Below are 27,811 nucleotides of genomic sequence, written 5' to 3'. Positions count from 1 at the left end.
TCAGGAAGAAATTACTTTTATTAAAACTACTACAGAGGTGAGTCAGCTCCATGGTGGAGATGAAAAATATCGTGTTTGGAGGCTGTTTTATCTCCTTTTTAGCATATTTACAGAATCAGAAATTTTTTTTGTCATAGAAGTATTTTTGACAGACTACATGTGTGCATCAAAAGGTAATTAATGGGGTTGACCTCAAGAAATGTTAAAAAGCTTATAAAAAGACTGCCTCAAAAGAGGAGCAATGAAGAAGAGCTTCATTTTTGCTATAGGTAATGCCAGTAAGTCTATAGCCCACCACACACTTTGGCAGTATCTTAAAACGTTTGTTGTTGAGACAGTTCATATTGCTAGTTACACTTAGCAATACTGTTACAGCATATTGCTACAGTTACACTTCTATATGGATACATACATGTCTACTTAAGTTACTACTTTCAGTGAATGATTTACCACAAACATCACACTGATATGGCTTCTCTCCTGTGTGAATATGTTTGTGTCTAGTTAACTTACTACTAACTGAAAATGATTTACTACAGATATCACAATGATATGGTTTCTCGCCTGTATGAATACGTGTATGTTTAGTTAATTTACTACTTACAGAGAATGATTTACCACAGATACCACAGTGATATGGCTTCTCTCCTGTATGAATACGTTTGTGTATTCTTAAGTAACTACTATCAGAAAATGATTTCCTACAGATATCACAGTGATATGGTTTCTCTCCTGTGTGAATACGTTTGTGAGATGTTAGGACACTACGCACAGAGAATGATTTACCACAGATATCACAGAGATATGGCTTCTCACCCGTATGAGTACGTTTGTGTGCTGTCAAGTTACTATTTGCAGAGAAAGATTTACCACAGAATTCACAGTGATATGGGTTCTCTCCTGTATGAATACGTCTGTGAGAAGTTAAGTAATCAATTCGAGTAAATGATTTATCACAGATATCACACTGATATGGCTTGTCTCCTGTATGAATACGTTTGTGAGAAGTTAATGAATCAATTCGAGAGAATGATTTATCACAAACTACACAATGATATGGCTTCTTTCCTTTATGAATACATTTGTGAGTTTTTAGGTTACCTTCTTGAGAGAATGACTTTTTACAGATATCACAGTCATATGACAATTTTCTTATTTCTTCAGACATGTCTTCAGGAGGTTTCACACTTTATTCCGTTATTTTACTTCTGTCGTCACAATATATACATATCTTCTTGTTCTTTTGTTTTTATAGTTTAATCCTAAGAAATATTTCCACAGCTGTATTTCTGTTCAGTGTTACTTTTTGTGAATTTGTCTTAGTTTAACTAGCAAACAAAATCATTTGTGTTGACACTCCAGATTGTAATGTATAGAAATTTTGCTAATAATCTGAGGTCAGAGAAAATATTTCAGAGCAATTTACCGTAGACTTATAGAAACACTGTTATATATCTGTTCTGGAAAACATTTTCATTTAGTTTTTAAAAGATGATAAATATTGAGGATATATCTTCTGTTATGCCAATCATCACCATCGTTTAACGTCTGCTTTCCATGCTAGCATGGGTTGGACGATTTGACTGAGGACTGGTGAAACCGGATGGCAACACCAGGCTCCAATCTGATTTGGCAGAGTTTCTACAGCTGGATGCCCTTCCTAACGCCAACCACTCAGAGAGTGTAGTGGGTGCTTTTACATGTCACCCACACGAAGGCCAGTCAGGCGGCACTGGCAACAGCCACGCTCAAAATGGTGTATTTTATGTGCCACCCACACAAGAGCCCGTCCAGGGGCACTGGCAACGGTCTCGCTCGAAAATCCTATGAAGGCCAGTCAGGCGGTACTGGCAACGGCCATGCTCAAACTGGTGTATTTCATGTGCCAGCCACACAAGAGCCAGTCCAGGGGCACTGGCAACGATCCCGCTCGAAAATCCTATGAAGGCCGGTCAGGCGGTACTGGCAATGTCATCTGATATTCTGAAATAATAAAGAAACAACAGTGTAAGACAGAGAGGCTGCTTAAAAAAAATCCGGATTCAGTTGTGGAAAATTTCCATTTCCATAGAAATAAACCTGAACAATTGAACTTTTAAATATATTAAAATTTACATCATAGAATCATGTGTGAAGCCTACATATTTATAAACTTTACATTGTGTAACATATATATATATTAACTCTTTAGCATTTAAATCAGCCCTTATCCAACCGAAATATTCTACCTGTTTTATGTTCAGACAAGCCATGTGTGGCCGCTCACACCAACCTTACAATATCTTTTTAAAAATTAAGTTTCCTCATCGAAATCCCAAGGCTACAAGATAACGCATGATTAATTCAAAACATGTTGAGAGCCACATCCAGATTTTACCTAGCAGATATTATTGTACATGTAAATTTTGTTCTTTGAGAGATCGTCATCATCTGTCTTTCATGCATGCATGAGTAGGGCAGCTGACAGAAGCAGGTCAGGTAGAAGACTACCCCAGGCTACTGTGTCTATTTTGGCAGGGTTTTTATGGCTGGATGCCCTTCCTAACATCAACTACTTTAGCCATGAAGACCCTGATACTGGTCAAATTTAGCCAACATAGGCGCAGGAGTGGCTGTGTGGTAAGTAGCTTGCTTACCAACCACATGGTCCCGGGTTCAGTTCCGCTGCGTGGCACCTTGGGCAAGTATCTTCTACTATAGCCTCGGGCCGACCAAAGCCTTGTGAGTGGATTTGGTAGATGGAAACTGAAAGAAGCCTGTCGTATATATATATATATATATATATATATATATATATATATATCATCATCATCGTTTAACGTCCGCTTTCCATGCTAGCATGGGTTGGACGATTTGACTGAGGACTGGTGAAACCGGATGGCAACACCAGGCTCCAGTCTGATTTGGCAGAGTTTCTACAGCTGGATGCCCTTCCTAACGCCAACCACTCAGAGAGTGTAGTGGGTGCTTTTACGTGTCACCCGCACGAAAACGGCCACGCTCGAAATGGTGTCTTTTATGTGCCACCCGCACAAGCCAGTCCAGGGGCACTGGCAACGATCTCGCTCGAAAATCCTACGGGAGCCAGTCAGGCGGTACTGGCAACGGCCACGCTCAAAATGGTGCATCTCATGTGCCACCCGCACAAGAACCAGTCCAGGGGCACTGGCAACGATCTTACTTGGCTTGCCGGGTCTTCTCACGCACAGCACATTTCCAAAGGTCTCGGTCAGTAGTCATCGCCTCGGTGAGGCCCAATGTACGATGGTCTTGCCTCACCACCTCAGCCCAGGTCTTCCTGGGCCTACCTCTTCCACAGGTTCCCTCAACTGTTAGGGTGTGGCACTTTTTCACGCAGCTATCCTCCTCCATTCTCACAACATGTCCATACCAGCGCAATCGTCTCATGCACGCCACAACTGATGCTTCTAATGTTCAGCTTTTCTCTCAAGATACTTACACTCTGACGGGTATTCACATTGACATTACACATCCAACGGAGCATACTGGCTTCATTCCTTGCGAGCTTACGTATGTCCTCAGCAGTTACAGCTCATGTTTCACTGCCATGTAGCATGGCTGTTCGTACGCATGCGTCATACAGTCTGCCTTTTACTCTGAGTGAGAGTCCCTTTGTCGCTAGCAGGGGTAAGAGCTCTCTAAACTTTGCCCAGGCTATTCTTATTCTAGCAGCTACACTTTCAGCGCACCCACCCCCACTACTAACTTGGTCGCCCAGATAGCGGAAGCTATCGACTACCTCTAGTTTTTCACCCTGGAATGAGATAGAAGTTGTTTCCTGTTTGTTTACAGTCTTTATTGCACCTGAACATCTGCCACAAACAAAAACTAACTTGCTAGTTAACCTGCCTTTGATGTTGCTGCACCTCTTATGTGTCCATAGCTTGCACCGGGTACATCTTATAGAGTTACTACCTACTCCTTTTCTACATACTGAGCAGGGCCATCTACCTGAAGGGGTTTGTGTTTTATCTACCTTCCTACTTATTAGGATTTTGGTTTTAGCTAGGTTGACTCTAAGGCCCTTCAATTCTAGACCTTGCTTCCACACCTGAAACTTCTCCTCTAGTTCTGATAGTGACTCCGCAATTAGGGCAAGGTCATCAGCATAGAGGAGCTCCCAGGGGCAACCTGTCTTGAACTCCTCTGTGATTGCCTGGAGGACTATGATAAATAAGAGGGGTCTGAGGACGGAACCTTGGTGGACCCCTACCTCTACCCGGAATTCATTGCTGTACTCATTTCCAACCCTCACCTTACTGGCAGCATCTCTGTACATGGCTTGCACAGCTCTCACTAACCATTCTTCTATCCCAAGTTTCCTCATTGACCACCAGATAAGGGATCGGGGGACCCTGTCAAAGGCTTTCTCCATGTCAACGAAAGCCAGGTACAGAGGTTTATCCTTAGCTAGGTATTTCTCCTGCAACTGTCTCACTAGAAATAAGGCATCAGTAGTGCTTTTACCTGGCACGAACCCAAACTGCATCTCATCTAAATTGATTCGCTCCCTAATTAGTTGGGCTATGACCATCTCTGTAACTTTCATAACCTGATCTAACAGCTTGATGCCTCTGTAATTATTTGTATATATATATATATATATATACATATATATACACACATATATATATATACACACACACATATATATATATATGTATATGTGTGTGTATATGATTGTGTGTCTGCGTTTGTCCCCCCACCATTGCTTGACAAACGATGCTGGTGTGTTTACGTCCCTGTAACTTAGTGGTTCGGCAAAAGAGACCGATAGAATAAGTACTAGGCTTACAAAGAATAAGTCCTGGGGTCAATTTCTTTGACTAAAAGGCAGTGCTCCTGCATGGCCACAGTCAAATGACTGAAACAAATAAAAGAATATAAATTACATAAATATCATTTTATAAACTATTAAAGCCTGACGAGATTTTTTTTCAATTTTGAATACAGTCAGATAATTTGTGGTAGTATTTACATATTTGTTTTGGCTTTTTTTTCTCTTTTCTGCTAACAAGTCTGCTGTAAGTTACAGATGTTTTTAATGTTAAAGCAAGGAATTAGTTCTCACATTCTGCTTGTTTTTTTTTGTTTTTTTTATCTAGGTCTACATGCAATTCTGAGAAAGATACCACCAGGTGGTTGTGAGATGTGTAAGAAACAATAGCTAACTCTCCCTTAAATCGCACACCATTTTGTTTGAAAATATTTTCAAATTCTTTCTTTTTTTTTTTATTGAAAAGGCTTCCCGCATTAGTATTAAGTGTGAAGTTCAACCCCCCCCCCCTCCGAAACACTTGGGCTAAAATCTGTTTGGAGAGGGGCAAGGTGTAAAAAAATTATAAATTTTCCAAAATATTTTTTCATAAAAAGCTTCTCCACCACAATCTCTAGGGTTGGGCTAAATTACGGTATGAGTACCATAGTTGTCAAACTGTGATGCACGTGCTTTTGCTTACGTTTGTGAAGAAGATCGCTTTCCGTAAAATAAAAAAAAAATTTATTTTTATATATGTGGGGTGGGGGTATCTTTCAAGTCGGCATAAAAGCGAAAGTGGCAGAAAGAGCGCGATTGGACCGGGGAAGTCCTTTTGAAGTTGGCATACCGTCTGTGTGTGTGTGTCACTGAAGCCATACATATGTAGTGAAACTACCTCCCGCCATTAGATACAAACTACTATCGCCATTACATACAATCTTCTCATATAAATATAAATAAATGCGAGCGTAGTAGAGAACCTTTCCTGCCAGAACGCAAACTGACCAATCACGGCCCCTAATAAGGTCACGTGATAGAGTAAAATTCTGAAGCCTTCGGGAGCCAATAGTTTGTTATAAATAGCTTTAACTCATACCCAACAAGTTTGTCTCGGTCCATATATATTGACTCTCTTTCCATCTGCTGTAATATTCTCATACACATACATGTATCACTCACATACACACTTTTCTTTGCATGACGGCCTGTCTTTGATAATGTTCTTATATGTCGCATTCACACTCTCACACAGACATACATCTTTAACGCTACAATAAATATCTCTGTTATTCATCTAATACGGTTGTGGTCTTTCATTACTGGTCATCTATGTTATCGTCGTATAACATATTATGCATATCATCGATATATTATTGTGTGTTCGACCGTGTGACGTGTTAAAATAAAAGGAGTCCTCTGTTTTTCCATTTGTCACCATTTCTCCTTTTATGAGTTCGCACGGTCGTCCCTTACACATACATACATAACCTCTCTCCTTTTCTCTGTCAGTTACACATTCCACTCACTACAAAAAGTGAATAAAATTTTTGGCACTGTCATGGTATTAGCTGTCAGAAGTGAAAGTAGAACTGACAAGGAACGTTACTGCTGGTTTGAGTCATGGTATTAGCTGTCAGTAGCCAAAGAATCAACTCAAACCAGCAGTAACGTCCCTTGTCATATTTTTCTACTTTCACTTCTGTGCGGTTATGATCCGTGCATCGAGGGATAGCAGCCAATCCCGCAGGCGGATGGATTCACCCCCTGGACGCGTGGTTCTGTCCACGAATGTCGGGACTCTATTTGATCCTTCGTTCGGTCGCTCGAAGCCTCGTAGAAAATGGGCGGTGGCGCTGCCCACTATAAAAACCGGAGCATCCCGAAGCCATTCATACATAACCTCCTTCTCTCGCTTCTCCTGTCAATCAATCACTACAAAAAGTGAACAAAAAAATATCAGTTAGCTCTCTCTCTCACATACATACACAGCAGCATTTCACACACACTAACAAAAGCACCTTCTGTCTCGCACACCTCATCAAACACACACCAATTCTTCCGCTTCACGCCAACTTCAAAAGAACTTCCCTCATACAATCGCGCTCTCTCTGTCTCATTCACGCCGACTTTAAAAAATCCCATTCCCCCCAAAACTCCATACGTAAAAAAATAATAATTTTTTTTAAGGAAACCGACGATCATCTTCACAAATGTAAATAAACACACGTGGTTTATAACTGACACTCGTGTGTTCTTATATCGAAAGATGGCAAGAAGAAAACGCGATCGACGTCGAGAAAGTCGTACTAGTGACAGTATTTCATGTGTTTACACTTGACAACACATGCAGTCACGCACAAAACGACAAGTTAGAATTTCAGTGCATTGACATTTGTTCTTTTCCACCTAGTTTGAAGATAGTATCACTAGGGAATTATCAGATGGATTACATCAAATGTCGGGAAATACTAAAAATTCGGAAAATATTAAAAAAAAAAACCCATATCTGCAAAAAATCTAGAGCTTGTAGAGAAAAACTAAATTCATATTTGAATCCAACATATTCAAATTAGTTAATACCAATTGTTGGTATCAGTGCAACGAAAGTTTAGTTGTTCAGTGTAATTTATGAGACGAGAGAGACTAATTAAACTAATTTAATTACTATTTTATAGTATATTATAAACAATAAAAGGTAATTTTTCAGATTAACACCCGCACGATCTTCACAAGGGTGTTAGGGTTAGGGACGGAATTCCCTAACCGTAACCCTAAACCCTAAACCTGACCCTTACTTCAGAATATTTGTGGACATTTAAGGGTGTTCAGCTTGTCGTTTATGTGGCTCTTTCAGTCTTGTATCAGAGGTCGTTGTCTATATGCATATTCGACAATTTCAATGTCTATATATATACGTGTATATCTTACCTGTTATGGTATTTAAATGTGAAAAAATGATTAAATTACTCCAGTTCTTCCAATGTTGCAAGACATGCTTCTTCTTCGTTTTCAGTCCAAAGATGGCGGCAGAGGAAACGGAAGTTCGACATGTCATGTGAGCAAGCATCCTCCGCTCTCTAGCAAATAAAATCACGAAACCTGTCAGTGTCACAAAAACGAACACAAAACAATAATAGTCCCCTGTAAAATACCATGCTTACTCTCTGACTATTATAAACTAGTCTCCGTAAATGACACCACCAGCCTTGTTGGGGCTGACTGTACTCAATGGTTGCTATGATGGTTATGGTGGTGGCAGTGAGGATGGTTGTAGTAGATCTGAGAGTAGTGGTGGTGATGGGAGATGTGGTAGTTCTGATGGTGATTGTAACTATGTATAACACAATGTAACTATTTACCATGTGGCAAATTCTCTGGTATTTACTACCCACACTCACTGCCCACCACCACTACCACCACCATCGTCACTCATTGTCAGCTCTACACCAACAACCAGCTTCCTGGTTTCCACCACCATTATCACGCGTTTTAAACTACCATGTGTTGTCAAGGCAAGAAAACACGTGTTTCCATAAGGACACATACATCATCATCATCGTTTAACGTCCGCTTTCCATGCTAGCATGGGTTGGACGATTTGACTGAGGACTGGTGAACCAGATGGCTACACCAGGCTCCAATCTGATTTGGCAGAGTTTCTACGGCTGGATGCCCTTCCTAACGCCAACCACTCTGAGAGTGTAGTGGGTACTTTTACGTGCCACTGGCACGAAGGACAGTCAGGCAGTACTAGCAACGGCCACACTCAAAATGGTGTATTCTACGTGCCACCTGCACAGGAGCCAGTCCAGCGGCACTGGCAATGATCTTGCTCGAATATCTTTACATGTGCCAGGAAGTCGATGCTGGGTATGGGTGCCATCACGATTTCGCTTTTGTTTGCCCCTACAGGTCTTCGCAAGCAGAGTTTCGTGTCCAATGAAGGAGATGACATTGGCACGGGTGCCAGTTGTTGAATTTAGTTTGATTTCGATTTCACTTGCCTCAACAGGTCTTCACAAGCAGAGTTTAGTGTCCAATGAAGAAAGGTATGCATAAGTGGGCTGGCTACACCCCTGGCAGAGGCCTTAGATTTAGCTATGCGTTATTATCTACTGCTGAGATGTGATGTAGAAGCCAAAATTCTGTATAATGAGATCTGTTGGAAGGATAATCTTGAGACCAAAGAGATAAGAACACACAGTATGGTAGAGGCCATAGCCACTCATAATATAAAAGAATATTGGTAGAATGAGTTAACCCTTTGTGGGCCTGCGGGGTTGGAATTACACAAAAGGCCATTGGGGTCCCAAGGGTCCCCTTTTATATTTGTGGATTTCCGCACTATCCATAAAATAATGTGATTAATCTTGTGTATATATATGTGAGTGCATGATACAGAACATGAAATTTAGCACCTTATAGGTATACACTTGTAATCATTTGTGTTTAATGGAGGGGAATTAAAATATATTCCCAGTGTGACATGACTAGGCCTTTCAATTACAGGTCCAGGATCTAATTATAGTGTAATTTGGTTGAGTAGTCCATAGATATATGTAGCCTCAATAAAATGTAAACATGATAAACCAGACGTAGTGATTTGGGATGGAGTAGAGTAACTATGTACCGTAGGGGAAATCAGCTGCTCAGTGGATGTCAGCATTAAGCTGAAGGTCAGTGAAAAAGAAAACACATACACTGAACTATTGAGAAATTTGCAGTTAGTCCACCTGAATTACTAAGTAAGATTTAAGCCTGTAATTATTGGGGCAATAGGATATGTAACTGCCTAAGTACCATCCTTGAGAAATAAGGCTTCTCAAAACCCAAAGAGAGAAAGCTAATTCAAAGATTACAGATTCAAACCATCAATGGAACTGTAAAGATTTGTATAACTTACCAGAATCTTAGTAGTTAAGTATATATGAACATGTCTAGACATGCAACTGTATTCATGAGAATAAATTTTCATATGCACTCATGCCAAATACTGCACACATACACAAACATGCAAAAATACCCCGTTGATGTTGGAATTCCAATGAAGGAGCCTTGGATCTAGGTTAGAAACTGGCTCTTTCTCTATTGACAAGACTTAAAATTTTCAGATGATTAACAATCAAATATAAATATATATATATAAATAAAAGAAAAGAAAAGGAGATAAGAAAGCATTTCTTGAAGTTTTCCTGAGTTAATTTTTTCTGTTGCTTTGAATGGCCACATCCACATTCAAGCCATTTAATTGTATTACTCAGAAGGAGATTTTGAAAACAGAGTTGGTTGCAGTAAATTATTTGCAAGAAGAGAGTGTTATCCCTAAAAAAACAAAAAAACAAAAGAGAGGTGCAGTAAATCTAGGCACAACATGAGTAAGAAAGTGGTTTGTGGGAATTTGTACTGGCAGTACACTTGCAATGGGTGCAATGAATGCCTGTCAGTTTAAACCCAGGTTAAGCCAGAATGAGCCATTCGGCATTTTTATTGAAGATGTAGGACAGCATTATTTAATGTGTCCTTTATTTTTTAAATGTTAGAGCAAAGTGTGAGGGAGATGTGCTGATGTGTATAAATAAACAAAAACTAAAGGAAATGGATTTTCATCTGTTTCTAGGATGAACATTCAACTGAATTGGTTATGCATTCAACTGGTACTTATTTTATCAACCCTCAAAGGATGACAAAGTTAACCTAGGTGGAATTTGAACTCAGAAAGTGCTAATGATTCTGTCAGTTTTTAGTCTTACAGTTACACATTATATTATCATATAACTGATTGAATATACCACAGCACATATCTACACACAACATAATCTATAAGTAGAATCAGTATAACCCAGCGTGACATGACTAGGCTTTTCAGTTACAAGTCCAGGATCTAATTATAGTGTAATTTGGTTGAGTAGTCCATAGATATATGTGGCCTTAATGAAATTCTGGGACAGAATCAATGTGACACATGATGGACATAGCCAGAGTTTCAACTGAATGTTTCTCAACTATTAAGAAAAATACACTTTTTGCTGAATAAATTGTGGAAAATCACAAAAAAACTAAATATCATTATCATCGTTTAACATCCGCTTTCCATGCTAGCATGGGTTGGACGATTTGACTGAGGAATGGTGAAACCGGATGGCAACACCAGGCTCCAATCTAATTTGGCAGAGTTTCTACAGCTGGATGCCCTTCCTAACGCCAACCACTCAGAGAGTGTAGTGGGTGCTTTTACGTGTCACCCGCACGAAAACGGCCACGCTCGAAATGGTGTCTTTTATGTGCCACCCGCACAAGACAGTCCAGGGGCACTGGCAACGATCTCGCTCGAAAATCCTACGGGAGCCAGTCAGGCGGTACTGGCAACGGCCACGCTCAAAATGGTGCATCTCATGTGCCACCCATACAAGAGCCAGTCCAGGGGCACTGGCAACGATCTTACTCGGCTTGCCGGGTCTTCTCATGCACAGCACATTTCCAAAGGTCTCGGTCAGTAGTCATCGCCTCGGTGAGGCCCAATGTACGAAGGTCTTGCCTCACCACCTCAGCCCAGGTCTTCCTGGGCCTACCTCTTCCACAGGTTCCCTCAACTGTTAGGGTGTGGCACTTTTTCACGCAGCTATCCTCATCCATTCTCACCACATGTCCATACCAGCGCAATCGTCTCTCTTGCACACCACAACTGATGCTTCTAATGTTCAGCTTTTCTCTCAAGATACTTACACTCTGACGGGTATTCACATTGACATTACACATCCAACGGAGCATACTGGCTTCATTCCTTGCGAGCTTACGTATGTCCTCAGCAGTTACAGCTCATGTTTCACTGCCATGTAGCATGGCTGTTCGTATGCATGCGTCATACAGTCTGCCTTTTACTCTGAGTGAGAGTCCCTTTGTCGCCAGCAGGGGTAAGAGCTCTCTAAACTTTGCCCAGGCTATTCTTATTCTAGCAGCTACACTTTCAGCGCACCCACCCCCACTACTAACTTGGTCGCCCAGATAGCGGAAGCTATCGACTACTTCTAGTTTTTCACCCTGGAATGAGATAGAAGTTGTTTCCTGTTTGTTTACAGTCTTTATTGCACCTGAACATCTGCCACAAACAAAAACTAACTTGCTAGTTAACCTGCCTTTGATGTTGCTGCACCTCTTATGTGTCCATAGCTTGCACCGGGTACATCTTATAGAGTTACTACCTACTCCTTTTCTACATACTGAGCAGGGCCATCTACCTGAAGGGGTTTGTGTTTTATCTACCTTCCTACTTATTAGGATTTTGGTTTTAGCTAGGTTGACTCTAAGGCCCTTCAATTCTAGACCTTGCTTCCACACCTGAAACTCCTCCTCTAGTTCTGATAGTGACTCCGCAATTAGGGCAAGGTCATCAGCATAGAGGAGCTCCCAGGGGCAACCTGTCTTGAACTCCTCTGTGATTGCCTGGAGGACTATGATAAATAAGAGGGGTCTGAGGACGGAACCTTGGTGGACCCCTACCTCTACCCGGAATTCATTGCTGTACTCATTTCCAACCTTCACCTTACTGGCAGCATCTCTGTACATGGCTCGCACAGCTCTCACTAACCATTCTTCTATCCCAGGTTTCCTCATTGACCACCAGATAAGGGATCGGGGGACCCTGTCAAAGGCTTTCTCCATGTCAACGAAAGCCAGGTACAGAGGTTTATCCTTAGCTAGGTATTTCTCCTGCAGCTGTCTCACTAGAAATAAGGCATCAGTAGTGCTTTTACCTGGCACGAACCCAAACTGCATCTCATCTAAATTGATTCGCTCCCTAATTAGTTGGGCTATGACCCTCTCTGTAACTTTCATAACCTGATCTAACAGCTTGATGCCTCTGTAATTATTTGTATCTAAAGCGTCACCTTTACCTTTGTAGCAGTTGACTATGATGCTGCTACACCAGTCATTGGGTATGACTCCTTCGTGTATCACCTGGTTCGTAATACGGGTGACTAGGCTATAGCCAACACTGCCAGATATTTTGAGCATCTCTGCAGTGATTCCTGATGGGCCGGGGGCTTTCCCGGTCTTCATACTCTTAATTGCTTTATCTACCCTGGTACTATTAACTCGGATAGCTGGTCCCTCTATTGGGTCGACATACGGCAGGCTCTCTTCCTCCCATTCATTCTCTTTATTAAGCAATCTATCGTAGTGGCACCTCCAGACCTCTTTCTTTGCATCCTCATTTAATGCAAGCGTACCATCATCCATGCGAACACATTTCTCTCCTACAACATCACTATTCTCTCTCCTACACTGTCTTGCAACACGAAATACTTCAAGTCTTTGGTCCTCATGGCGCAGAACATTGGCAAATCTTTCCTTATCTGCTTCCCCTCTGGCTAAATAAACCTGTCGCCTAGCCTCCCTTCTGGCACATTGGTACAATTCCCTGCTACCACCGTTCTTCCAAGCCTGTTTCTTTTGTCTGATAGCCCTGTCTACCTCCTTGTTCCACCACCACGTTACTCTGGGTCGGGAGGGGACCTTACACCACCCACAAATCTGGTCGGTGGCTTTCAACAGGTTGTCCCACAGAAATCTCCAATTGTCTTCCACGTTGTATGATGCTATATCCCCTTCTATTTCATTAAATGCTTCAAGTAACTTGTCTCTAAGTCTCTGTCCATTTGCAGGGTCTTTAAGCTTCCACACCCTTCTCCTCCAAGCCGGTCTAATTTTGGGCACCCATTTTGCCTTGATCCCAAAGTCGCTAACTACTAATCTATGTTGTGGGGTACATTCTTCGCCAGGGTAGGTTTTGGCATTTATAAGCCGCCCTCTTTCCCTATTTCTGGCGAGGATGTAGTCGATTTGGCCAGAGTGTCTGCCGGAGCGGTAGGTGACTGGCAGGTTTCCTGAAGTTGGTATTGCAGACCATAAGTTCATTTGCATCACAGAACTCCAGCAGTCTGGTTCACTCCTCGTTGCGGGAACCGAAGCCATAGCCTCCAGCACGACGTCCGACATGACCATTGAAGTCTCCAGCCACAAAGAGGTCCCTGTCACTCGTCGACGGGTGTCATAGAATTGGTCTTTCAGACCATCTGGTAGCCCTGGTTGAGGTGCATAGGCTGAGATGACAGTAGCTAATCTATGATGAAGCACTAGTCTAATCTTAAGTACTCTGTCTCTTACTCTAACGACCTCGATTACCTTATCCACCCATTTCTCCGCTAGAAGTATTCCTACGCCCCCGACCCGTCAGTGTTCCCTGCCCAGAAAATCTTGTACCTGTGTTCTTTGCCTGTGAGGAACCTCGCAGAACCTCCTCTCCATCTTACTTCCTGGATGCAGCACATATCTACGTGTCTCCGTTCAAGCATCTCAACAATTTCACCAGATCTACCTTTCAGCGTGCCGACGTTGAGAGTGCCAATCCTAACAGTATGGGTGTTGGGAGTGTGGGCCTGTAGCCTGGGAAGGGGGAAAAACAGTGTCGTGTACCTGAAAAGAAAACTTGCAATTGGAAGAATTCATAAGCAAAACAGTATCAGATGAATAATTCTATTGACAGGGAGCTGTGGGTCGCAGGTTTCTTCATTCCCCCTTATTGGTTACATATCAGTTCAAACACAGTAAACAAGTTCAAAATCTTGAGGAAATGTCTTTTATTAAAAATTCATCTCAATAATGTTGGGAAGCTGTTATCAGTCACATCTTCTTTCCAGTGGGAATACAATTACAGTTACAGAGGGTAGGTGTTTCTTTCATATCCTTATATGCTGTGAGAGGTGACCAAGAGGTTGGTATAAAAAAAAGTTCAATCAGTTGTCAAAAATTGCCTCAGAAAGGGGGCCATGATGAGTGGCTTGGTTGTTGTCATGGGTTAAGTTCACAAAGCTAAGCCCACCTCACTTCAGGAGGAACTTAAAATGTTTGTTGTTAAGAATTTTCGTATGGATACAGTTACACTTTTATCTGGATACATAAGTGTCCGGTTAAGTCATGACTTTGAGAGAATGATTTACCACAAATATCATTGATGTGGCTTCTATCCTGTATGAGCACATTTGTGTGCCCTTAAATTACCAAGTTGAGAAAATGATCTGCTACAAATATCACATTTATAAGGCTTCTCTCCTGTATGTGTACGTTTATGTATTGTTAAGCTACTACTTACAGAGAATGATTTACAACAGGTACTACATTGGTATGGCTTCTCTCCTGTATGAATACGTCTGTGTGTGGTTAAGGAACTTCTTACAGAGAATGACTTACCACAGATATTGCAGTGATATGGTGTCTCGCCTGTATGAATACGCTTGTGTACAGTTAAGTTTAGAGATTGTGAGAAAGATTTACCACAGATATCACACTGATATGGCTTCTTTCCTGTATGAATACGTTTGTGAGCACTTAAAATACTATTTCGAGAGAATGATTTACCACAAACATCACAGCAATATGGCTTTTCTCCTGTATGAATATGTTTGTGATTACTTAATCCACTAAACTGAGTGAATGATTTACCACAGATATCACAGTGATATGGCCTCTCTCCTGTGTGAATACGTTTATGTTTAGTTAAGTCATTACCTTGAGAGAATGATTTACCACAAACATCACAATGATATGGCCTCTCTCCTGTATGAATACGCTTGTGAGTAGTTAAGGAATCAAGTCGAGAGAATGATTTACCACAGACATCACAATGATATGGTTTTTCTCCTGTATGTATACGTTTGTGGGAAGTTAAGGCTCTAAGTGCAGAGAATGATTTACCACATGTATCACAGTGATATGGCTTCTCTCCTGTATGAATACATTTGTGTTTGGTTAGGTTAGATCTCTGGGAGAATGATTTACCACAGATATCACAGTGATATGGCTTCTCTCCTGTATGAATACATTTGTGAGTGGTTAGGGTACCATTCTCAGAGAAAGACTTTTCACAGATATCACACTGATATGGTTTTTCAATATATTTAGTCATGTTTTCAGGAAAAATCAATTCCCTAATTTTGTCACTGTTTTTTTTGCAATATTTTTCTCCTGAAATCACAATTTGCATATATTTACATTTGTTGTTATTTTTGTTTTTATAATGTATTCCTTACAAATCTTTTCAGCTGCTGTATTTCTGTCCAGAGTTACGTTTAATATCACTTTTGAAAATTTATCCAAGCTTATAATTAGCACACACACTCCAGACTATGACTAACAGAAATTTTGTTAATAATCTCACTGGAGTTCTGTGATAAATTTATAGAAACAGTGGTAAGTATCTGTTCTATATAAAATATAAATTTAGTCTTTATAAGATGATAAATATTGAAGCTGCCTCTTGTGCTATGGCAATGTCATCTGATATTCTGAAATAATAAAGAAACATCAGTTTGAGATTTAGTGGCTACTTAAAAAAGAGATTCAATAGTGGAAAATTGACATCAAAGAATTAAGTATGAAGTTTACACATTTGCAAACCAGAATTACACTTTCACACTGCATGACATTATGTATATTATATAAACTATGTACAGATGGGGGCTATGTGCTAAGAACTGGCTTCGCAACCACAAAGGTTCAATCCAACTGCATGGCACTTTGGGCAAGTGTCTTCTACAATAGCCTTGGGCTAACCAATGCTTTGTCAGAGGATTTCAAAAACAAAAACTGAAAGAAGCCTGTCATATATATATGTGTGTATGTGTGCATCTTTGTGTCTGTGTTTGTTTCTACTGCTGCTTGACAACTGTAACTTAATGGATCGACAAAAGGGACTCATACAATAAGTAACAGGCTGAATAAAAATCAAGTGCTGGGGATCAATTCAACTAAAACTTCAAGGTGGTGCCCTAATGATGGAAATAAGTAAAAGAAAAGATAGAGAATAGTAAACAAAAACCATTTCTTTCCAGAAATATAATTTGACATAGTTATTTAACCCCAGGGCTGACTGAGCAACCATGGTTAAAAATATTCCATTCATAAACATCCTATCTTTGTCATTTGCATTATATATCTAGGACTACACAATCCCATACAGGCCTCAATTTTTAAGACTAAAAATAAAAATTTATTGCAAGTAGGTTTTAGGTGGGTGAATGTATCAATTATTTCTAGCATGTCTCACAACCTCCTAGAACTCCTGAGTGTTTAACAGTTCATGTTTACCTCCAGGTTAATTCTGATTAAGCTGCCTTATGATGAAAATGGTCCTGTGAACATTATAACATGAAACAAACATAAACATTGATGAATAAATCACAATATTGTTTGTTTCCAATTGTCCATGAAAACATATCCAGACAGGTGAGAAACATCGACTTCCTTGGAAACAGGAAGTTGGCAACAGAATGGGCAAACTGAGCCATGGAAATTTTGCTTCACTGAATCCTGCGTAACTCATGTAAGCATGGAAAAGTGAGCACCAAAAACAACAATGGTGATGATTTCATTACATGACTTGGCTGTTATTAGCTGGCCCTACTTTGCAGAACATCATTATCATTGTTACAACAATCATTTTTCCATGCTTGCATGAGTCAGACCCTCACCTGGTTCCCAGCTATTTAACCCTTTAGCATTCCAAATACCCCATCAAATACAATGCTTATTCATTCACATTGCTTTGAATTTATCCTGTATTATCATGTAGCTTTGAGATTTTGATTAAGTAACTATATTTTTTAGACTAACATTGTAGGGTAGGTCTAAGCACTGGGGTTGATATAGAGAACTTACCTTCTGCCCCGAAACTAGTGTTATGAAGAAATCTGACCTCCAAACATGCCTCAAACAACCTTTCTGGGAACTCTTTGCCTCCCCTCCACCAATGAGTTTTGTTTCCCTTATGTCTTTTTCTGTCTTTTGGGGGCATGTGCTATCAATGAATCTGATCATTGGAACAGTTGGTAATTATTCCTGTTTTCAGGCAGTGAACTGACAGGATTGTTAGCATGCCAAGTTAAATGTTTAGCAGCATCTTGTCCACCTGGGGCAGAAGCGATACCATGCTCTTTCTGGCGAGAAACTCACAACTGAGAACTCAATGGCAGGGTCTATTGTTGTGAAGAATCCAATCCGGCATAACTACAGATTCCTCCCCACCACCGACTTTGGATGATCATAACTTTCAGAAAAATGCATATTTTTTAATGAAATTTTCTACGAATATGTGTTGTATCATGTAGATTCCGAATATACAAAACTTATGGGGGAAAGTGTTAGAGGGGGGGGTTTCGGAAAATTCACCGGCGTCCACTTCAATTCATCTTAACTTTCAAGAAAATGGATATTTTTTAATGAAATCCTCTACAAATATAGGGACGTACTAAAAATTGGCGAAGTTTACCCAATTTGCAAATAAATAATTATTTTACCTGACAACTAAAATTAATTAAACCGAATTAAATACCATTGTTTTGAATATTTTATAGAAATAAAACTGCACACTTTAGAAGTTTTGTAGCTATTTTGGGATTCTACGTGTAATTATACTTTGAGACAACGAGGGAGCAGGATGAGCAAGACAAAATAAATTTCTGTCTTAGAGTATATTATAAACAATAAAAGCTTTGTAGACGTTTAGGGAGTCCGAAGCAATTAGTTTTGTACGGGAAGTCGTTGGTCTCGTAATTATTCCTCAACTTTTACGGATGTACATATACGTGTGTGTATATATACACACACACACACATATATATATATATATATATATATATATATATATATATATATATATATATATATATACCTGAGTAAGCACATAAAATGTGCAACAAGGTGGAAAAAAAGAGTACTCAAATACCAGAGATAGAGTAATATGCTTTATTTAAAAGCAGCAGAAATATAACAAAAGACTGTTACTCGGAGTTTCCCGTTCACGTTCATCGGACATGCCCCCAAATCTGTCCGATGAACGGGAACGTGAAACTCTGAGTAACAGTATTTTGTTATATTTCTGCTGCTTTTAAATAAAGTATATATATATATATATATATATAGGTAATCTTCCAGTTTCGAGGAGTAAAAGAAATATTCAAGGGATATGTATAGAAATATATATCGTCCTATTAAGTTGCTGTATGTATGTTAATCTACGTGTGCAGTATATATATATATATATATATATATATATACGCACACTATATGTCCCGTCTTTGTGTTCAAACCGTTGTCCCTCCACATTGGACACAATTCTCATATTGTGTATGGATTTGTGTGTATATGTGTATATATATATATATATATATATATATGCTTGTGTATGCATGTATATATAGGTAATCTTCCAGTTTCGAGGGGCAACTTAATAGGACGATATATATTTCTATACATATAAGACTGAAGTTATTTCCCTTGAATATTTCTTTTACCCCTCGAAACTGGAAGATTACCATATATATATATATATATATATATATATATATATATATATATATATATATATATATATATATATATATATATATATATATATACATATATATATATATATATATATATATATATATCTGGTACTACTAAAGCAGCACGGTCCCGAACGCGCAGTCGCACCAGCCAGTCTTGAGTGGTCGATCCTAACCCCAACCCTGTCCGCAACCCAAGCCCTAACCCTAAACACGTATTCATTTGCACACGCGGATTAGGGTTAGGGTTAGGGTTAGTGACAGGGTCAGGGCTAGGATCGACCACTCACGACTAGCTAGCGCGGACGCGCGACTGTGCGCTTGGGACCGTGCTGCTTTAGTAGTACCTATATATTTTACCTTTTGTTGTATAAAAATCATAGGTTAGTGTAAAAACAGATTTAATCTGTCCAGATCTTCAAATGCTAAAAAGACAGATTTCAGTCGCGCCATTCGAAGATGGTTTCAGTAGAAACGGAAGTACCAAGTGTCACGTGACAAACTTATATCTTCTGCTCGAATCCAAATAAGACGAAGAACTGAACTATTTCAGTGTTTCAAAAAGGAGAAGAAAACTAACTAAAAGTATAGTATTTTGATATAAATCACTATGGTTGAAATCTGTATATGGCATAGTAGTAGTGTAGAGAATGGTGGTAGTAGTGTTAGTAGATTTTGGCAGTCGTAGTGAAGGTTGTGATGGAGGTAGTGGTATTGTTTGTGGAGGCGCAATGGCCCAGGGGTTAGGGCAGCGGACTCGCGGTCATAGGATCGCGATTTCGATTTCCAGACAGGGCGTTGTGAGTGTTTATTGAGCGAAACACCTAAAAAGTTCCACGAGGCTCCGGCAGGGGATGGTGGCGAACCCTGCTGTACTCTTTCACCACAACTTTCTTTCGCTCTTCCTGTTTCTGTTGTGCCCTGTAATTCAAAGGGTCGGACTTGTCACACTGTGTCACGCTGAATATCCCCGAGAACTACGTTAAGGGTACACGTGTCTGTGGAGTGCTCAGCCACTTGCACGTTAATTTCACGAGCAGGCTGTTCCGTTGATCGGATCAACTGGAACCCTCGACGTCGTAAGCGACGGAGTGCCAACAACAAACAGTAGTATTGTTTATAGTAATGGTAGTATCCAAAAGTTGTTGGTAAGATCTAGACACTATAGTTTTGAGGCCATGGACTGACGATGTGTGACGATGTGAATGCTCCAAGTCCTCTCCCCACCCCGCCTTTCGTGAGTGCGCATTTTTTTTTTTTTTCATATTCGTTCAGAGCAAGTCGTTTTACATCTATTACACTATTTTTCTTTTGTTTCTTGGCTCCGGTGAGGCGTCTCGGAACATTAAGGGTGTGAATGTTCCGAGCCCCCCCCCCCCGCGTTCGCGAGCGCGCATTTTTTTTTTTCATATTCGTTCCCAGCAAGTTGTTTTACACCTATTACACTAATTTTTTTTCGTTTTTGAGCTCGGGTCAAATACTATAGTTTAGAGGCCATGGACTGACGACGATATGTGACGATGTGAATGTTCCGAGTCCTCTCCCCACCCCCCTTTCGCGAGCGCGCATTTTTTTTTTTTTTCATATTCGTTCAGAGCAAGTTGTTTTACATCTATTACACTATTTTTCTTTTGTTTCTTGGCTCCGGTGAGGCGTCTCGGCACATTCACGATGTGAATGTTCCGAGCCACCCCCCCGCGTTCGCGAGCGCGCATTTTTTTCTTTCATATTCATTCCCAGCAAGTTGCTTTACACCTATTACAGTAATTTTTTTTTCATTTTTGAGCTCGGGTCAAACGCTTTAGTTTGACCATAAATGAATGGTTAGAGCAAAAATAGATTTAATCACTGTAAATATTCGAAAGGTAAAAGACAAATTTCAATATCGTCATCCGAAAATGTCTGCAGCAGAAACGGAAGTGTCAAGTGTCATGTGACAAAACTACATCTTTTGCTCTCCAGCAAAATAAGATGAAATAAACAAGAGGAGAGACCACTAAGTGGATCCCTTGTATGCTAAAAATAGATGTCAAACCGTCCTATCACGAAATCTGTGTTCCCAAATTAGCATGCGCACTAAACTGGCTTCCATTTCTATCATTCACTTCAAAATTTTTGTCTGCTTAGTGAATTCCCTTTAATCAATAATCATGAACATTTATTAAACATTCCTCGTCTATCACTGTTATAATACATTTTTCAACGATTCTACACAGTTATAGGGCAAACATTCGCCTATAGTACATTTCATAACTACCACACACACAGTTATAACAACACTATCCTTTATAAAACATTTCTGTAAGTATTAAACAATGAAAATATTTCATCTTTTAATATTGTAGTCATTTGTTTTTGACGAATCGATTCTTTGTATCTGTCGTACCTTTTATCCGTGAAACGTGCCTGATTTGTGCGTGATTTGGCTGCTATTTCTTGCTATGAAGCCTATTTTGCTGACTCCACCATTGCCACGTTAGTTTGTTGTGTGATTTAGTTTGAGAAATATTTTGCATTACACTAGAATCAGTCTATTATAATTTGGTTTCAAATTTTGTGACAAGGCCAGCAATTAAGCTGGTGAATAAGTTGATTACATCGATTTCAGTGCCTAACTGGTACTTATTTTATCGACTTCGAAAGGATGAAAAGTAAATTCATCCTCGGTGGAATTTGAACTCATAGCGCAAGGATGGTCGAAGTGCAACTAAGCATTTTGCCTTGTGTGCTAACGGTTCTGCCAGCTCGCCGCCTTAATGCATTATTCTATTTCTTTATTGCCTACAGAGGGCTAAACATAGAGGGGACAGACAAAGGGTTTAAGTCGATTAGATTGACACCAGTGCGTAACTGGTACTTATTTAATCGACCCCGAAAGGATGAATGGCAAAGTCGACCTCGGCGGAGTTTGAACTCAGAACATAACGACAGACAAAATACCGCTAAGCATTCGCCCGGCGTGCTAACGATTCTGCCAGCTCGCCGTTTTAATGCATTATTATAAGCCATTGAATGTTTTTTCTTTTCTTTTATGGTAGAACTATAGATAAGACCCCACAACCACCTCATTTGTTTCCTCATGACTTTGTGAAAGACAGAGATATTGGCTATCTTTCCGAGATATTAAGTGAAATTTTCTACAAATACGTTTCAGATAGGGAAACAAGATCGTCGCTTTCCGTAAAAGGGTTTTGGGGTTAGGGTTAGGGAATTTCGTCCCTAACTCTAGCCGTAACCGTAATCCTAACCCTAAAACCCTTTTACGGAAAGCGACGATCTTGTTCAGAAACATAAACAAACGCACGTGGATTAGAAATGACGTTAACAAAAGTGTTAAAGTGTTTACAAATTGAAAAATGTAGAATCCAGACATTAGTTATGGGATGACTGGATATTTAATTTCCAAGTTTTTTTTCATAGACAATATGTCTTACCTTTATGGTATGCCTGTCTTATGTGCATTAATTTCAAAATGGTAATTATCCAGTAATTTCCACAATTCTTGTACTTTTAAATTTTGTGGTATATTCATTTTTTATTATGATCTTTAAACAAAATTTAAATTATTTTATATTTTGCTGAATTTAGCTGTTGATTAATTAAAAGGTTACAGTTGTTATGTGAAACCACTGTAAATTGATAAGTTTTCAAATTTAATTGAAACACATAAAAAGTGTTAGCCATTTGTAACATAGTCTTAGATATATAATGCTACTGAGAAAGATAGGGTGTGTTATGCCACAAATTCTGGTGCCATGTCAAAAGCACATAAAGGGCACTTGTGTTGGTACCACATGAAAAGCACCTAGTACACTCTATAAGGTGGCTGGCATTAGGAAGGCATCCAGCCATAGAAACTATGCCATAACAACCAAATTAGGACATGGTGCAGCACTCCAGATTGCCAGCTCCCATCAAACCATCCAAGACTTGCCACTCTGTTCTATGATGGTGATGATGATGTTTTTGGATAGAATGTCTTTAATCATGTTTGTCCAGTCAAAGCTGACCTGGGGCTGAATAACCATGTCCAATTATAATTTTGGAGAGAGAGTGTTATTGTCTACTATTTTGTAGTTTAATATATATATATATATATATATATATATATAATGTTAACAAAACATGAAGGTGTAGCTCTAGAGTAAGCTTCGGTTACCTAAATTTTAGTAAATTAAAATGTTCAGTTGTTAAAGTAAATATTTGTTCATGCAATTAATCTCTATAGAAATGTTATAAATTTTCCACTATTAAATCTCTGATTTTCAATGAGTCTCTATATTTTAAACTGATGTTTCTTCATTATTTCAGAATAACAGATGATATTGGACTAACAGAAGATGCACCTTCAAAACATACCATCATTTAAAGACTGAATGTAAATGTTATATGGAAGAGACAGCCAGCACTGTTTCTATGAACTCATTGTAAAATTCCAATGACATATTTGCTCTGAACTGAGATTATTAGCAAACTTTCTGCCGTAGTCTGGAGTGTATACAAAGTGAGTTTGTGTGATAATTAAACTTGGATAAAATATTGCAAAAACTTAAATTGATTTTTTCTTGAAGACATGCCTAAAGATACAGGAAAACAATCATGTGACTTTAATATCTGTGAAAAGTCATTCTCCCAGAATGGTAACCGATTTAAACATAAGCATATTCATACAGGGAAGAAACAATATTGTTGTGATATCTGTGGGAAATCATTCTCTGTACATTGTCACTTAACATCCCACCAACGTGTACATACAGGAGAGAAGCCATATGGATGTGATATCTGTGGCAAATCATTCTCTCAGAATGGACACCTAACTAAACACAAACGTACTCATACAGGAGAGAAACCATATCATTGTGATATCTGTGGTAAATCATTCTGTGAAAGTGATCAGTTAACTACACACAAACGTATTCATACAGGAGAGAAGCCATATCACTGTGATGTTTGTGGTAAGTCTTTCTTTGGAGGGAGTGCTTTATATTTTCACAAGCATATTCATACAGGAGAGAAGCCATATCAGTGTGATATCTGTGGTAAATCATTCTCTGTACATAGTAAATTAACATCTCACGAACGTGTTCATACAGGAGAGAAGCCATATCAATGTGATATTTGTGGTAAATCATTCTCTCAGAATGGAAGCTTAACCACACACAAACGTATTCATACGGGAGAGAAGCCATATCACTGTGATATTTGTGGTAAATCATTCTCTCAGAATGGAAGCTTAACCACACACAAACGTATTCATACTGGAGAAAAGCCATATTGCTGTGATACTTGTGGTAAATCATATTCTATACGTAGTAGCTTAATAGCTCACCAACGTATACATACAGGAGAGAAGCCATATCACTGTGATGTTTGTGGTAAATCATTCTTTAATTGTAGTGCTTTGAATTCTCACAAGCGAATTCATACAGGAGAGAAGCCATATCACTGTGATATCTGTGGTAAATCATTCTCTCAGACTTCTGCTCTAACTACACACAAACGTATTCATACAGGAGAAACACCATATCACTGTGATATTTGTGATAAATCATTCTCTCAGTTTCATTACTTAACTTCTCACAAGCGTATTCATACTGGAGAAAAGCCATATTGCTGTGATACTTGTGGTAAATCATATTCTATACGTAGTAGCTTAATAGCTCACCAGCATATACACACTGGAGAGAAACCATATCACTGTGGTATTTGTGGTAAATCATTCTCTAATTGTAGTGCTTTGAATTCTCACAAGCGAATTCATACGGGAGAGAAACCATATCATTGTGATATCTGTAATAAATCATTCTCTCAGACTTCTGCTCTAACTACACACAAGCGTATTCATACAGGAGAGAAGCCATATCATTGTGGTATTTGTGGTAAATCTTTCACACAAAATACTTTCTTAACTTCTCACAAACGGATTCATACAGGTGAGAAGCCATATTACTGTAATATCTGTGGCAAATCATTCTCTGCCGGTGGTGCATTAACATCTCACCAACGTATACATACAGGAGAGAAGCCATATCACTGTGGTATTTGTGGTAAATCATTCTCTGAAAGTAGTGCTTTGAATTCTCACAAGCGAATTCATACAGGAGAGAAGCCGTATTGCTGTAATATCTGTGGTAAATCATTCTCTCAAAGTAATGACTTAACGAAACACAAGCGAATACATACAGGAGAGAAGCCATATCACTGTAATATCTGTGGTAAATCATTTACTGGAAGTAGTCACTTAAGGATACACCACCGTATTCATACAGGTGAGAAACCATATCAGTGTGACATTTGTGGTAAATCTTTCACCAGAAATACATCCTTAACTTCTCACAAACGGATTCATACACGTGAGAAGCCATATCTGTGATATCAGTAGTAAATCATTCTCTTGAATTGAATGCTTAACTGCACACAAGCATTTACATACAGGAGAGAGACCATATCAGTGCAATATCTGTGGTAAAGCATTCACTGTAAGTTTTAGCTTACAAACACACAAACGTATTCAGACAGGAGAGAAAACTTATCACTGTGATATCTGTGGTAAATCATTTTCTCGACACCAAACTCCACTTGCGAAGACCTATTGAGGCAAGTGAAATCGAAATCGAGTTAAATTCGACGACTGGCACCCATGCCAACATCGTCTCCTACATTGGACATGAGACGCAGCTTGCGAAGACTTATTGGGGCAAGGGAAAGCGAAATTGTGATGGCACCTATGCCCAGCATCGCCTTTCTGGCACTTGTGCCCGCGGCATGTGTAAGGACTTTCGAGCGAGATTGTTGCCAGTGCCCCTGGACTGGCTCTTGTGTGGGTGGCACATAAAAAACACCATTTTGAGCATGGCTGTTGCCAGTACCGCCTGACTGGCCTTCGTGCTGGTGGCACGTAAAAGCACCCACTACACTCTCGGAGTGGTTGGCATTAGGAAGGGCATTCAGCTGTAGAAACTCTGCCAAATCAGATTGGAGCCTGGTGTAGCCATCCAGTTCACCAGTCCTCAGTCAAATCGTCCAACCCATGCTAGCATGGAAAGCGGATGTTAAACGATGACGATGATGATGATGATCATTCACTTAATTAGGCGCAAATTTAGGTCCCACCTCCACCCATATCAGCTACCTACATCTTATACTAATTAAGCCATTCCTCCTTAATATATCCAACTACTAACCTGAAGATTCTGAGTTCGATTCCAAGCAGTGACATGAATAATAATAATATCTAAAAATACCTTAGGTTCGAAATTTCCCTAAGACATCTGATGAAGGCTGGAGGGTACATCAGCCAAAATATTGTGTTAACAACAAACAAGATGAGGACAAATATCCGTCAAATGTAAATAATGTAAATAATTCCTCATCTCTTAAATATAGAACTGCTCCATGTACTAGTTCAAATATCCTATGAAAATGAAGAACATTATTTTCGTAATTCTTTCGTAGGCACCGACTAACATTGGAAGTGGAAATGGCTGTAAGAATTGTTATGTCACAGAAATGTTATGTCATGTTTTGTATTAATAAATAATCTACAGATGTGGTCCAATTTGTTTGTTTGTTTATCTAAATTTTTCTCCATTTCCTGATTATTTATATATATATATACACACACACACACACACACACATATATATATGTATATATATACATACCTCTTCTGTCTTCCCGCTATCGTATTTCGTGGCAAAATTTAATTACATTCTTATAAACAATACATTATGACCACCACAGCCACATAATATACAGATTTCCACAAAAGTGATTCACATCAAAATACTATATTCTTATTTTTATTTAGTTTTCTTCTCTTTTTTTTTGGAACACCAAAATAGTTTAGTTCTTGGTTTTATTTGCAAGTGAGCAGAGGATGTAAGTTTGTCACCTGACACTCAGTACTTCCATTTCTATTGAAGCTCTCTTCGATTGTCACTATTGAAATCTCTGTCTTTTTAAATTTTGAAGGAGATCTGGAGTGATTAAATCTGTTCTTGCACTAACCTATGATTTATACACACACACATATGTATGTATGTGTATACATGAAAGTTGTCGAATAATTACAAGACCAACGACCTCCCGTACAAAACTTATCACAAAGTATTCACGTGTTGGACTCCCTAAAAGTCTACAAAACTTCAAAGATAGAATTTTTTTGTCTTGCTCATCAGACTCCCTCATTGTCTCAAAGTAGTAATTACATAACTACATGTGGAATCCCTAAATATCTACAAAACTTCTAAGGTTCTATAAAGTATTCAAAGCAACGGTATTTAATTCATTTTAATTAATCTTAGTTGTCAATTAAGTAAAATAATTATTTATTTGCAAATTGGGTTAAACTCTGCCAAACCTCCCGATTTCAATTAAGTTTTTTTTAACTAAACACTTTGAAACTTCGGATACTGGTAGAATGCGTCACATAGAACAGGGTTTACTCTTAACGTTTTTGACAAAATTTTGTATTTTAGAAGTTATTTCATGTTAAAGTTGTCGTATTTGGGTAATTTTAACCAATCAATGACATGTATTCAGCTGGAGAAAATTACTGCTGCTGTTTGCGAACAACTGCATCCACTTCCCTAACAAAACCCTTTAATAACCAGAGATGTTTTTATAGCAACATAGGTTTGCTGTATCA

At 39.1% G+C, this 27,811-nt stretch overlaps 2 protein-coding genes across 4 annotated transcripts; one reads left to right on the top strand and one right to left on the bottom strand.

Moving 5' to 3' along the window:
* LOC149130546 (uncharacterized) lies at positions 1-19,655 on the bottom strand. Its single transcript, XM_089344032.1, has 3 exons — positions 19,522-19,655; positions 15,059-16,122; positions 1-984 (listed from the first exon to the last, which is right to left on the bottom strand). Exons 2-3 carry the CDS (start codon positions 15,819-15,821, stop codon positions 389-391), a joined length of 1,359 nt encoding a protein of 452 aa, XP_089200158.1. The 5' UTR covers positions 15,822-16,122; positions 19,522-19,655; the 3' UTR covers positions 1-388.
* Positions 19,609-26,719, top strand: LOC106870871 (uncharacterized). Of its 3 annotated transcripts, none has more exons than XM_089344010.1 (2): positions 19,609-19,746; positions 23,473-26,719. In XM_089344010.1, the coding sequence occupies exon 2, from the start codon at positions 23,735-23,737 to the stop codon at positions 25,532-25,534; it is 1,800 nt and encodes a 599-aa protein (XP_089200136.1). In that variant the 5' UTR covers positions 19,609-19,746; positions 23,473-23,734; the 3' UTR covers positions 25,535-26,719. The 3 variants fall into 3 exon arrangements, with proteins under 3 accessions (XP_089200136.1, XP_014772594.2, XP_089200137.1); XM_014917108.3 differs by lacking the exon at positions 19,609-19,746 and adding an exon at positions 21,324-21,462; XM_089344011.1 differs by lacking the exon at positions 19,609-19,746 and adding an exon at positions 21,502-22,636.
* The last annotated feature ends 1,092 nt before the right edge of the window (positions 26,720-27,811 follow it).

This window comes from Octopus bimaculoides, chromosome 28 (genome assembly GCF_046866305.1).
Source record: "Octopus bimaculoides isolate indiv1 chromosome 28, ASM4686630v1, whole genome shotgun sequence".
In the NCBI taxonomy this organism is placed as follows: Eukaryota; Metazoa; Mollusca; class Cephalopoda; order Octopoda; family Octopodidae; genus Octopus; species Octopus bimaculoides.
This window is presented reverse-complemented; position numbering and strand designations above follow the sequence as displayed.

What these genes read in the sequence shown, in the direction of transcription:
- LOC149130546 (XM_089344032.1), bottom strand. Translation starts at nt 15,821, where the DNA reads ATGCAAATTGTGATTTCAGGAGAAAAATATTGCAAAAAAAACAGTGAC. An exon ending in ACACAAGCGTATTCATACAG is followed by an intron (nt 985 to 15,058) that starts GCGAGACACCAT and finishes GTATTCATACAG; the next exon opens with GAGACAAGCCATATCAGTGT.
- LOC106870871 (XM_089344010.1), top strand. Translation starts at nt 23,735, where the DNA reads ATGCCTAAAGATACAGGAAAACAATCATGTGACTTTAATATCTGTGAA.